Genomic DNA, 14,265 nt, shown 5'->3' with positions numbered 1-14,265 from the left:
TATATTGATTGGCACTGTCTAATCAGCAAAGTCCGATCCATTGATCAAGGGCGCCAAATCTGATTGGGCTTGCACAGTAAACTTTTAGTCTGCACAAATATAATCTAAAACCCTACATTTAGCTTAATAGATACGTATGTAACAGACGGGTAAAGGTTTAACAATTTAAAAAAAGGGAAATGTATACAGGGCAGCAGGTCGGTGTAATGATTAGCACGTCTGCCCAGATAAAGAAGGTATAGATGAAACAAATGAGGAGATGTAGCATCATCCAGGGCACAGTAACCCAACACATCCATCGAACAGGCTGACAAACAGAAAGACAAACCTAAGCTTACAAACTACTATTATATCAGACTAATTCTCATGTGTCCACTGACTGTCAATGATATAAAAAAAAACTACACATTCAATGAAAGTCTGTTATATGTTCTTTTCTAGGCCATTGATGAAAATGCTAAGGAAATTAATAATGTGGGGGAAAGGCATAGATGTCACAAGTTCATTTTGTCTTAATTTTTTAAAATACATGTTAAGGTTTTGTGAGGAAGACTGGCAGTTGACGGTCGAAACATGTCAGGAGATAAAATTTCCTGAAAAAAAACTTGTCTGAATAAACAAAACCTTAACATATATATATATATATATATATATATATATATATATATATATATATATATATATATGTCACGATTGCATGTTTTCACAATCAATTGCAGTATTAAACATACAGTTAGTTAATTATAACGTCTTCTATATACCGTCAATTTTGAAAGTATTTTGGGAGAACCATTTTGGTGAACATCAGCGCAACTCGATGAAAACTAAGTTACAACAACTGCCTGTCACTGCCTCACGTTGCTTTATGTAGCTGTAGGCGTAAGCATGTCACAATCCCAAACAAGATAAAGCCTGAACGAGGAAGTGCTGTTCCTTCTAAACAAATTGTTTTAGTCAGCCATGTGGATAAAAGACCAGGGTGTCATTGTGGAAAACAGCCAGCATGTAAAACAAATACATACAAGTACACAAAAAAGTAGTCATAGAATCCGGCAAAGCATATCAAGTCATATAGGGATGTCCCGATACAACATTTTCACTTCCGATATGATACCGATATTGCAGCCTTGCGTATCGGCCGATACCAATATTGATCTGATATGATATCAGCACAAATCATACGTACTTTTATGACTTATTTTGTAGCGTGAAATGTTAGAAAAGGCTTGATCATGTGATATTACTCAAACAGAATAGAATAGTCAGCAACAGTAGGTTACTTTGTTGGAGTGTGAACCACAGTCACCTATGTACAGAAGTGCTGGAGCGGAAAATTTTATTGGCGAGCTTATATCAGTGATTTTAAATGCAGGCCGATAAAATCCAATATTCATTTTCTGGCTGATATTGGACCAATATCCGATATCAATATCAGATCGGGACAGCTCTAAAGTCATATCAATGTTTATTCAATATAACAAGAAATTGGTAGAAAATGTTTTACCTTTCATTGTGTACGACACCGATTCGATATACAGCGCAACGAGACAAATGAAGCCGCATTCAAGTAACGTTGCACAAAGCCGAACAATGTCTGTAGGGCACTAGTAGTTTGGCTGTTCGTACGCAATCATGGCTGACGACAAAGTGTGAGGTCGAATCCTTTTAAGTTGTCAAACAGTTTCAGCGTTGAATTAAAAATATCAAGATTTATATCGTATATCGCCATTTTGAGAAAAAACTATCTAAATATGAATTTTGGCCCACATCGCCCAGCCCTAAAATAACCACATATTGCCAAGCAGTATGGGGACTTTCTTTCATTTCAGTAACTATTTTGATTAATTATTGATTATCAAACTAACAATAAGTGCCTAAAAATGACTACTTGCGTAGCTATGAGTATTTATAACACACACAATACCAGCACTTTGGATGTGACCCCCTTTACCTGAAATCAGCAAATCACTGACAACAGTCCTACTGATAATGTGTAGCTCATTAACTGTAGTTAACTGTAGTGGGAAATTAAATGTTGCAAATAATCACATTTTTGTATTAGTGTTGTTCTAAACATTTAAATGTCTTGGAACAGAAAGAACGAGGACCGGATCTAAAAGAAAAATTTAAAAAAACAAAAAAGGAATGTCGTCAAGCTGGTTTACCTCTTGGTGTACTGATGTACCAGGTTGATGAGACAAAACGTCCAAACCAGGAGAAAAGGAGGAGCAACTCCTACCTTCTACTGCTTGAACACATCATCAGATCATGTAATAATTATAACCATAGTTGTTAGAGGTGACACCAAATCCAATAATACATCATCTTCTGAGCAGCAGCATCCTCCTTACAGGAAAGTGTTCCCACGAATGACATGACTAAGAAGGAGAAGGAGGCACACGTCGGGGGCGAAAGGGAACGGAAAGATGGCCCGGCCGGTGTTTCAAAGACGTGCTTTTTAGAGAAAGCGATTATGCAGCCGCACAGACAGACCCGGGTGTCTGTGGGAGGATCAGAGCTGAGGTGGGTTGAGGAGGGAGGATAGCAGCCAGCGTTTAGTCCTTTGTGCGTTGTGTCAGCAAGGAATACCACCGTGGAGGAGGAGGAAGAGGAGAGAGAGGAGATGAGGAGGGAGGAGGAGAGCGTCTGCCTGTCAAACGCTGCAATCAGCTTGATGCTCCCTGGGTTTCGCGTAAAAACAGGCCAAAGGGCTCCGCTCTGTGCACGCTTCCTCTGAGGCTGTCGTCCATCACTGGAGGGATGCGAGGGATGCTTCAGTGGCACGGACACTGTTTACAGGAACACATGCGCATCAGGCAGGCTCTGCATGGGGATGTACAGCCCTCGTTTTCATAGCCCTCGGGAACACCGTTTGCTCTGCTGCCAATGAGGAGACAAGCAGGGGACAGCGGGGGAGGGGCATGCGTTTCAGGGGGGAGGGATTAGATGTTGTCTGTTTCTGTTCAGGGAAAAAGCAAAGGGGTGGGGTTGGAGGTCATTTTGATGAATGGGCACCTGCCACTGAGCTCACTTTCAGCCCACGGACTGCTCTGTACATATCAGCTGCTGGTTAAGGAGCAACAGCATAGGGCAGGGCAATATATCGGGATTCAAAATACAGTAGTCCCTCGCTATATCGCGGTTCACCTTTCACAGCCTCGGTATTTCGCGGATTTTTTTTTCAGTGCAATTTTGGATGCATTTTTTTTACAGCGTATGAATGCGCATTGTGTTCTGTGTTCTGCTGCGTTCAGCCACCAGCGACACGTCCAACTCTGAGTTTCGCTGCCTCCTGAAGCGAGGAGCTGCGTTCCTTTTTCTCCTCTCATAAACATAAACCACCAGCAAAACAAGCCGGTGTGATCGTCAACAAAGACTCTGAATGCGTTCGGCATCAATGTCCGATCGCTAGCAGTGTGACTCTGAAGTGCTGTATGTTTGAAAAAGGTTTTATGTTCTAAAGTCTACGAAGGTTTACACTTTGAGAGTGTTTAAACAAGAGAGAAATGTTAATTCCTGTCTGAGAAGTGTATAAAGTGTGTGGGGTTTTACAGCCTTAAAACATGTATAATAATTGTAAAAAATAGCAAGTTTCACCTATTGCGGGTTATTTTTTAACCCCCTCGATAAACAAGTTTTCTATTTTGGCGAAATGGAAAATTACAGTGCTATGCATATATTAGCGCAATGACATGTTTTTGTTTTGTTTTTTTTCGCTAAAAAACATGACTAAAAAAATCGATTTAGAGATCCTTATGGATGAATATGATAATTGCGTGGGGAAATATTGCTAAAACATTTTTTTCTTTCACCTTTAGACCCTGTCCACACGGGGTATCTACTAAAACAAATATATTTTTCTACGGTTTGGCCAGTCATCCACATGAAAACGCAGGATAAGGTAAAAACGGGGCTTTTGAAAAACTCCAACCACAGTGAAGATGGGAAAACTCCGGTTTTGCGTTTGAGTGTGAACACTGATAACCGGAGTTTTTAAGATTCCAAATGTCACGGGGACTGTGCTGGCGGCATTGGTGTGGGGTAGCGGTGCCCAATTGGGGGTGCTTGGGTGCGCCTGCCTCTCGATCTATGGTTAGCAGGATGGCCCTGATTGGGCGGTTAATAGCCGGGGCCACCTCCCTGTGGACGGTGTAACGTGGTGCCGTGCGGGCCTGTGCTGGTCCTGGTGTGGGCGTGGGTTTCTCTGCTGTGCGGTCGGTCCCTGTTGTGGTGGGGCGGGCCCCTTGGGACTGGCATGCGGCGGGGGTCGCCCCCTGGAACACTGGGGGGTGTGGCTGGTGTCCCACTGTGCCTGGGGAGTGGGGGGTGCTGCCTTGCTCCCATGATTTAGAGGGTGCCACGGGGTGGGTTTCCGGCCGTGCTGCTCGATGCGTGCTGTCTGTACCATCTACCGTCTCCGGTGGCCCTCTGTATGGACGGGTGCACGTGGGACCCCAATACATGAAGCTGCCAACAACAGAGAGTGACGTCCATCCACTTGTGGATAGCACATTTATACATTTTTTGTGGATGGATTTTTCTTTTTTTTAAACATTGGAAGGTGGATATACGTTCATAAAAATACCCAGCTACGTGTGGACTAGGCCTTAGTTATCACACATATCATGAATCAGTACAATGCATGATGTACTTCTTAAAATTCTGTTTCCAATTCTAAAAAAAGTTAATTGGTTAGTAAATCGACTATAGAAAGATTAGGCCTGGGCAATATATCGAGATTTCAATTTTGCCGATTTTGAAAATTACAATATCGCCTATATCTATATTACAATATCGCATTTACTGTATATATATATATATATAATTTTTTTACTTTTAGCTTATTTTGTAATAAAATACTCAATTTATGAGTTGCTGCTTTCACTACTTTTCAGAATAGCATGAAAAGCACAGTCACACTACAGAACTCACTCACAAGTGCTGTCCCTTATTGGAGAAAAAGCCAAAAGTGGCACACTTGTGCAGCTTTTTGTTGATAAATGTGTCTGTGTGGCATTTTACATCATCAATTTTAACCTGAATTGTTGTTCTTGTAAGACTTTATTTGAATGAAAAATATCAAGATTTGTATCGTATATCGCCATTTTGAGAAAAAATTAGAGATAAGTTAGTTTTCTGTGCTAAGCCTAGCACAGAAAACAGGGACAGGAGCATGTGTGTATGTGTGTGTGTGTGTGTTTGTCCTTAGGCTTGAACAAATTTCCTCAATGTGACCACAGCGGTGGGAGACCTCAACAATATGCTTTAAAAACAACAGCTATCTGTTGATATTGGCCCAAAAATATGCAAAAAACACACAACCGAGATTGTAATGACAAAAAAAATCCCCAATTATTGAGGATTTTTGTCTTTAGGGAATAATAATGGATGTAGTGAAGAAGAGGAGACACTAATTTTCACAAAGTTCCTCTTTCAGTATAAAAGACACACCAACATGTCACCAAGAGGAAAAGATTATCCAATTACACTCACTGGTAAAATAAAGGCTACAGTGTCAAACTCAAGGACGGGGGCCAAATTCGGCCATTCAGAGCATCCGATTTGGCCCGCAAACTATCTTTAACTAAGAAAGTCTATTAGATAATGCAGGAGGGAACAGCAAATATTGTCATGGTTACGAAAAAAAACAACAAAATAAAACATTATTTTACAACTTTGAGGTTTGTCCCATTTCGTGTATATTTATCCTAGGTATCAAGTGGAGTTTATTCCTTTTAATATATATGTATATATATATATATATATATATATATATATATATATATATATATATATATATAAATTCATTTATTTAATTGCAATAACAAAACATGCATTGCTGCTTAAAAAGATTGCACTTCTTGTCGTGTTGACCTTCGACAGCATGTGCAGACAAAATTAAAAAAAAATAATAATAATGGTATTTTAATTTAATTTAATTTAATTTAATTTAATTTAATTTAATTTAATTTAATTTAATTTAGTTTAAATTTAGAGATAAAAATAGCATTAAAAAACACATAAATGTAGGAACATTAGAGCGCCGGTAATATAGCAAATATAAATAAAAAGTGAAAGTAACTGACACCAGGCTTATAATAATGACACCTTAGGTGTAACAGCACAAAAGAATTATGCTGCTATGCATTTCTTTATTTCAGATGTGTGCAGGCATGACCTGCTGCTGTGGAAAATGTTCACAGCAGTAAATGAACTGAATGTCATTGTGTGACCTTTAAATGGGGATTAAAAAAAAAAAAAAAAAAAAAAATGTCTCAATGAGTCAAATGAAACTGATTCCATTTATATAATCATGCTTTATGTTCTCCTTATGTTCATTTGAGATGTAATATTATGTTAAATCTTCCAAACAAAATAGAGGAAACAATATATTTATAATATTTAATATTTGATGATCCCCGCGACCCTGTAAAACAGGAGCAAGTGGGTTTGAAAATGGATGGATGGAATATTTGATGATCTATATATCAAGGTTTTCCCAACCTTTTTCAAATTTATTTTTTGTTTTATTATTTTTTTAAATTTCCAAAATTTATTTAATTAAATTTTTTTTTTTTTTTTTTTTAATCTATTTTGCAAAATTAAAAAAAATACCATAAACAATCTAAAAAAAAAATTGTATTCTATATTTTGACTTTCTCAAATATGAATCTAGCTCAAATAAAATGCAGTATACAAATATCTGAGCTGGCGCTTATTGTTACTTTGTGCACTGATAATGGCTACTCTGTATTTGTAACACAGTATAACAAACAATGATTGAAAATAAGCTAATTTTAGAGAAATTTGGCAGGAATTTGTGATATTAAAATGGGGTCATTATAAGAACCAGTGCTTTATACGCAGTGTCCCATGACTTGGTCAAAATCTCTAATCTGTACACTGTTAAACAGTTAATGTGCACTTTACAAGATAATTAGTAAAAGCCACTAAATGATCAAATACTGGTTTTGAAACCTCAATCTCCTAATCCCATTCATTTTTCTATGACATAAAATGATAGTGTGTGCCTCATAGACCAATGAATGGAACATCATCTACTCCAAAAAGAAAGAAAAAAGGTTGAAATTTCAGCTTGAAAGTTTGTTTTCATTTCTAAAAATTCAGTTTGTAGACAATTTCACACAATGCATTGTGGGATGTGGAGTCCTGTACACAGTGTTTCTACACCTTGTGTTTCCACACCAAACAATGAGGACAGTGATTCTCTTGACACCATTTTTGTTCTAGATTGTTCCTGGTATTCCCCGTGATATCAGGATGATGTAAAAACACTTCTCCCACATCCCACAATGCAATGTGCAAAAATGTCAACAAACTGAGTGTTTACGGTGAAGATGTAGGGCTGGGCGATATATCGAATATACTCGATATATCGCAGCTTGTAGTCTGTGCGGTGTTGAAAATGACCATACCGTTAAACTCGCGGACTTTTTTTTTTTTTTTTTTTAAATATCTTAGTGGCATTATGCACAAAAGGTGCACTTAAATTTAGTGTTGTTTTGAAATGTCATCTTAATGACAACATGCACAAAAGGGCACTATTTTTTTTAAAATATTGTAGTGGCATTATGTACAAAAAGTGCACTTTAATTTTGTGTTTTGAAATGCCATGTGAGTTGCATCCTGCACTAATGTCTTGTTTTGAAATGTCTCTGTGACAATTTTGCACAGAACGTGCACTTTCTGTTGACAATTTTATGTTTGAGCCACTCACTGTTTAATAAATACAGTTATGTCAACTTTGACTTAGTTGTGATATCCCCTTTTTTGCATGAAAGTTTAAAATTGGCATATATTAATGCAGTATGATCAAGAATGTTTTAATGTAGACATATAGAATCATCATACTGGTGTGATTTTGTGCATCAAAGTGTTAATTCAAGGGTAATGCAAAATATCGAGATATATATCGTGTATCGTGACATGGCCTAAAAATATCGCGGTATTTATAAAAGGCCATATCGCCCAGCCCTATGAAGATGGAAACAAACTTTTAAGTGTCAGACTCAACCATTGACATCTTTTTTGACCAAATGATGTGGATTAATTATCAGATTAAAAGAATCACCTTAGGTAGCAGCTTTAAGATTAAAGCTAGTACATTTTGAGAAATAGTTACCTTGAAAATGTCAAAACAAGTACAATCTTCAATATATATATATATATATATATATATATATATATATATTTATATATATATATATATTAGTGTTTATTTACTCTTTCTTGTAATCTGAGAAGTTTTAGTATTTTCACAATATCCTAATCATGAGGCCTCTGAACAATGGAGCGAGATTTGTCTTTATTATTTAATTAAAAAAAACATTTTTAATCAAAAATAAATATTTCCAATCAAAGAAAAAAAGTGTTCAAATGCAAAAAAAAAAAACATTTGAGGCCCAAATAATTGCATTTCAACACTTTTTGACTTTTGATTGAAAAGGTTTAGTTTTTTTTATTTTAATGGTATTTTTTTTATTTGACCATATTATGGGTGGTACATTTGTGTCTTTAATATTCAATCAATAAATTAAAACATTTTAATCAAAGAAAAAAAATTCAATCAAAAAAAAATATTTTCAGTCACAAAGAAAAAAAGTGTTCAAATGCAATTATTTGGGTCTCAATTTTTTTTTTGCATTTAAAAATGTTATTTTTTTTTTACTGAAAATGATTATTTTTCATGGAATAATAGTGACACAAATCTACCTCCATACTGAACCAAAACACTGTCAGCATTTGTAAAATGGTATCATCAAGATCAACACATCATGCTGCAAAATCCTAACATTTATATGTATTTATTATATAATGTAAAAGTGCCTCTTCTGGGAATTTGACGTGCTCATGACCATAAAAGATGTCCAATGTTACTGTAGCCTTTCACAGTTGTCTAATGGAGTTAAATCTCTGAAACAGAACATGCTCTGATCAAACCCAAACAATGAGTCTATTTTTAGCATCAACATTCCTCTACATCGGTTCATAAAACTAAGCTTTCCAGAGACACATTGGAAAAACAAGCATCTCTAGCTCTGATGGGGAAAAATAAACAGATTACAAGTGCTCACATTACTGTAATTGAGTTGCTTTTACGGGTATATTTCTAAGAAGTAATTTGTTACATTTCTACACCCAAATAAATTTGAACAGAATTATCTGTAATTCTAAAGATTTTTTTTTTGTTTTTTTCTGCCAGTCGCATCAAATAATATTTTTGACACTATAAGTGACAAAATAAATTATACATTAGTCATGTTTTTTGAAAATTTAAAGTCCTATATATGTATATACTCGCGCTGTGCATTGCCATGAATCTGATGATACAATATGATTCACAATTTTAATATCCCGATACTAACAAAGACGATATAGATGGCAATATCAATAATTACAAATTTCCCCTTTATAAGTACAAAAAACGTCTTCTTTTTTTCCTTGCGAGAACATGCAAATGTAACTAACTGTAACTGTAATTCAAGTACAAATATAAAAAACAAGTGGTATGTTTATCAAACTCTGAATATCAATATATACAGTATATACAGTATATAATATATATATATATTGTGCCTCCACAACAGATTCTGATTCTGGTAAGTTCTTCAATTCTTTTTTTCGGTTTTTCTTTTAAAAAAATAAAAAAATTTAAAAAATCGATTTGAACATTTTTTGGATTGATACAATAATCGCGGGGTGAAATACTGCGATATATCGCAGACTTTATGTTTTTCTTACACCCTTACATACACTGGTAAAGGTGTAAGTTTGAAAGCTACTGTAACATAAATAATAACTATATCACTAACACAGTCAGATATTGTGGAACAGTCGCTCCAGAGGGAATTTCATGTATTGCGTCTTACCTCCAGGACTTGCGCAACAAATCTTTCCCATTTTCTCAAGCAGCTACCAGCTGTTTGGTTACATTTCTCTACTAGTCTAGAGTGTGTTAACTAATGTAGATTGGCAGAAGAGAAGATGAACATGGAAAAAAAACCAGCAGACGTCTGAAAGTTGGCTCGTCTCGTGTACTCAGTTGCTGAGCAAAACCAGTTGTAACTCCTTGCGTGGCAGCTGCAAACTGGGCTCAGTGTTCATGCCTTTACCCAGTGATCAGAGAGGGGACAGCTGGAGGGGGTCGGGGCCTGTTAGAGCCCCATGTGCAACAACAACCCCAAATGTAACAAGACCTGAATTTTTTTTTTTTTTTTTTTTTAAATGTAATAAAACACAAAATGTGTGTGTGTGTGTGTGTGTATATATATATATATATATATATATATATATATATATATATATATATATATATATTATGGAAGACTGAATATATATATATATAAGAAAAGTTTGAACATATATATGAAAGTCTGAATATATATGAAAAGTTTGAATATATACAGTATATATATATATATATATGAAATTCATAAACATAGTTTGTGTATGATACTACTCTACATTGCAGCAATAAACACTTTAATCCAAAAAATAATGACTGTAATAACAAACCCAAAATGTAATGTCCATCATTGATAATTGAAGATGTATTTGTAATTGAAAAATGTAATTGACCCCCAACGCAGGGGTCAATTACACTCCTATTACCCATGTTCAATTACAACTCAACTATGATTACGGTGACCGGCATTTTTTCCCAAATACAATCAAAATTACAATTATGTTTCCTCTGAAAATCAATTACAATTACATTCTCAATTACTAAAGTTCAAATACATTTAATAGCAATTACTGAGCCTCTAAAAACAAGCTTTATTAAACGTGTTAGCTTTCTGTTAGCATCTTATGATAATGATTATGATGCCTTAAATCAGCTGTAAAATACACTGTAAAAAATATTATCTATCATCCAATTTGTTGCTCATCTCTTGCTTAACTTGTTAGGCTTCCTGATCAATGAAAAATTTTGGTATTAATATTTTTGGTGTGGGTGTCTGAGCCTATTTTCTGTCACTATGTACCCCTATATTTTTATTTATATATAAATGATAAAATGATCCTGATGAGAACTGAAGTGTAATGGGAAAAGAAACATGAATATATTGATATGAAACATATTTTAATGATTATTAACTACGCATGTGTAAGCAATAGAACTGAAACATGGTTCCACATGTTTACTTTTAATTACAATGTAGTTAACATTGTTTTTTATTTTTTTTGTAGATTTTATATTAAATTATATAGAAATGTCCATAGAAATACAAATAGAAAGTCAATTATCTAAACTCAATTACATTTAAATTAAGATTACAAAAGCAACAGATTTTTCAACTATAATTTCAATTATATGAAGGCCATAACTGCAATTAATTATTAATTACACGGTTACAATTGTAATTGATCCTGAATGCACAGTGAAATAGGAGAACCTGGGACGACACTGTGCTGCGTTTAACACCTAAATAATAGCTTAGCATTTAATAAGTAAATGCTACAGAAAAACGAGGTTTATGTTATTAATTATTTATTCAGTAAACACCTTGTGGTCCTCGTTTATAACAGAGTAGCTGGACTCCATTCATCTTTATGGGGATAAGGAGGTGCTGTTTCACGGATAACATACCTATTTATCTCCATATATATATATATATATATATATATATATATATATATATATATATATACTGAGAATAACACCAGGATGTGTCAACAATGAATATTCACATTTCTACGTGGTTCCATGTAAATATCGGTGTCAACACTGCACAACTAGCTTGTCAGGCGTCAACGCTAGCTAAGCTAATTTACGTGTGTTCATCCCTTTTGACTGAAATATAAAACTTCTCCGTCCGTGAAGCTACTTACCAGATTTATGTGATCAATATCTACACTGTAGACAGGTTAAATCCCATGTTTGTGTCCAGGGACGACGCTGACACGCCAGGTTTTAGCTCCAAAAACGTATTTTACTCCACACAGACAGACAGAGACGCTCTCACAGAGCGACACAGACATGACAACACGCCCATCTATTACGTCACAGCTGGTGATGCCTTCACGTGCTCGCCGTAATGAATTTCACAATTAAAGACACTGAAATTTATTCACATTATCATAACTTTCACATCGTCACTTCGTTTTGATCCAACGTGGAAATCACATGTGGTTACTGCATGTGTGCATGCAAGTGCACGTTATTGTGTTATTGTTTTTTTTTATTATTATTATTATTATTGTGTATGAAAGAATTTTATTTTCATTTTATTTTTATTTTTTTGTAAATATTATTTTTTTTTTTTTCATCTTGTCAAACTATGTAGAATTATTCTAATTCTGCTTCTTGGCAAATTATCTGCCTGCTCGCCTATTTTTTTTTTTTTTTTTTTTTTTTCATTTGTGAATGAGCAAAAAAAAAAATTCAATTAAAAAAATTAAATTTAAATAAAACAATTTAAAAAATCATGTTAAATTGTGAATGAGCAGCAGTTAATAAAGTAATAAGGATCATTAAAAGCTGTTGACTCTTGTTTGAAGGATTAAATCATTCAAAAGGCTAATAAATAAATAAATAAAAGGGGAATAAATAAAAAAACAGTATGCAGCGTTCTGGCTGTCATTGCTTCAGTTCAGTGTGTTTAAAGCAGTGGTTCCCAACATTTTTTTAGGTCGTGACCCCATTTTTATATCACAAATTTCTGGCAACCCCTGATAATTTAAATTTTTTTTGTTTATAATTGGTTATACAGTGTAAAAAATAAATAGCCATGAATAGTGGCCAAAGTGCAAAGATTCACCAGCTCATATATTTTCAGAAAAAGTGAACGTATATAATTAATCAAATTAAGATTGTGTGTGGTGTTTCCATATGAAAAAAGATAAATAAAAACTATACTTTTTAATCAGCTAATTTTTTTAAATCAATTATTAGACATAATTTCAGGCGACCCCATTTGAATACCAGACGACCCCACAAGGGGTCACAACCCCAAGGTTGAAAAACCCAGTTTTAGAGTGTGGTAACAAACCTCTGAGTGGGGGAGATGATACATCCAACCCCTGCAGGAATGCAGCCCTCTGGGACCAGGTTTGGGTCCTCCTTGTCTGTTTAAAGTGATAAACTCTAGTTAAACTTTTAAATCTGGAAGGTATTAGGAAGGTACTACGTATAATGTTATTATTTGTATTGTATCATTTATTATTCTTTTTTTAACGAGTATATTTAGTTTTGGGTAACTGGGTCACATAGTATCAGGTTGCTGCAGACACAAACTGGTAAATAAATCCCACTACTTTCAATAATCGACTCTATTGATTGAACCAGTGGTGCATTTATAGCCAGAATGACTATATGTTGAGTTTTCAAAGACAAAGTGTGTGCACTAGTCATCACATTCAGCAGTTGTTCATGTTTGTGTTATTGTGTCAATATTTACTACAGTGTGCAGCTTTATCTTGTTAGAACTTGTTCAACACTGCTCTCTGCTGGTTTACATGATTTCAATCTGAATATTATTATTTATGGCCTGTAAGTTTGTTTTTTTTTTTTTTTGTTTCTAGGATGAAATGTTTCTTGTTTTAATGATTGAACATTTTTAAGAAGGTATATATGCCGTTTTTCCAAGGACAGATTGTTATAATGCAGTGTTTTTCAATCTTTCATTCATTTATTTGATAGGGACAAGTGTGAGCAATCAACATGTACCACACTACAACATTTAAAGCCAAGGCCAACTTGTAATGTCCGACCTTGGGATCATGACCACATGTGGGGTCACCTGGAATGTCTAGTAATTGATATAATTACTGATTTAAGAAATTGTATTCAATTACATTTTGTACCTTCACTTTCTCAAATGTAAAAGCAGTGTAAAGAAAAGAACTAAAAAAAAAAGGTTGGGTTCACTGTTAAATTGCATAATAAACATGATTGATTTGAGTCATCACTGATTCTAGATGTTTAAGTCTTTGTTATAAAGAAAGACATTTTTAAACCTTATGTATTGTGTAAATACTAAGTGGAGTGGGTTTAACAGTTATTGACCATTATCATTTACAAAGTTTTATCTTATGGCTATTACAATTATTTTTCATAAAACGTCAGCTTTTAAAAACATCTTTCATATTAACTTTGGAATCCGTTAATCTTGGATAATTTTTTTTTTTTTTTTTAAATCATTTTGGTATTAAACTTTTCCATAAGTGTGATGTGCAGCATCTCATGTAATCTTGTTCCTTTAAAACATTTGCAAAACAATGTTTTAAAATATGTTTGTAGAA

General features: G+C 34.5%; 1 protein-coding gene across 3 annotated transcripts in view; it reads right to left on the bottom strand.

Moving 5' to 3' along the window:
* Positions 1 to 12,003, bottom strand: part of mib2 (MIB E3 ubiquitin protein ligase 2) — a 72,675-nt gene extending 60,672 nt beyond the window's left edge. The window contains exon 1 of one of the 3 annotated variants that reach the window (XM_028452076.1): positions 11,854 to 12,003. Coding sequence is in view for 1 of the 3 variants with exons in the window: in XM_028452075.1 (XP_028307876.1) it covers positions 9,891 to 9,921 (31 nt within the window). In the remaining 2 variants the exon portion in view is untranslated. Of the gene's footprint in view, positions 1 to 2,165; positions 2,343 to 9,890; positions 10,121 to 11,853 lie in introns of those variants that run through there. The other 2 variants (XM_028452075.1, XM_028452077.1) reach the window with 2 other exon arrangements.
* Between the last annotated feature and the right edge of the window lie 2,262 nt (positions 12,004 to 14,265).

This window comes from Gouania willdenowi, chromosome 7 (assembly GCF_900634775.1).
Source record: "Gouania willdenowi chromosome 7, fGouWil2.1, whole genome shotgun sequence".
NCBI classification, from domain to species: domain Eukaryota; kingdom Metazoa; phylum Chordata; class Actinopteri; order Blenniiformes; family Gobiesocidae; genus Gouania; species Gouania willdenowi.
This window is presented reverse-complemented; position numbering and strand designations above follow the sequence as displayed.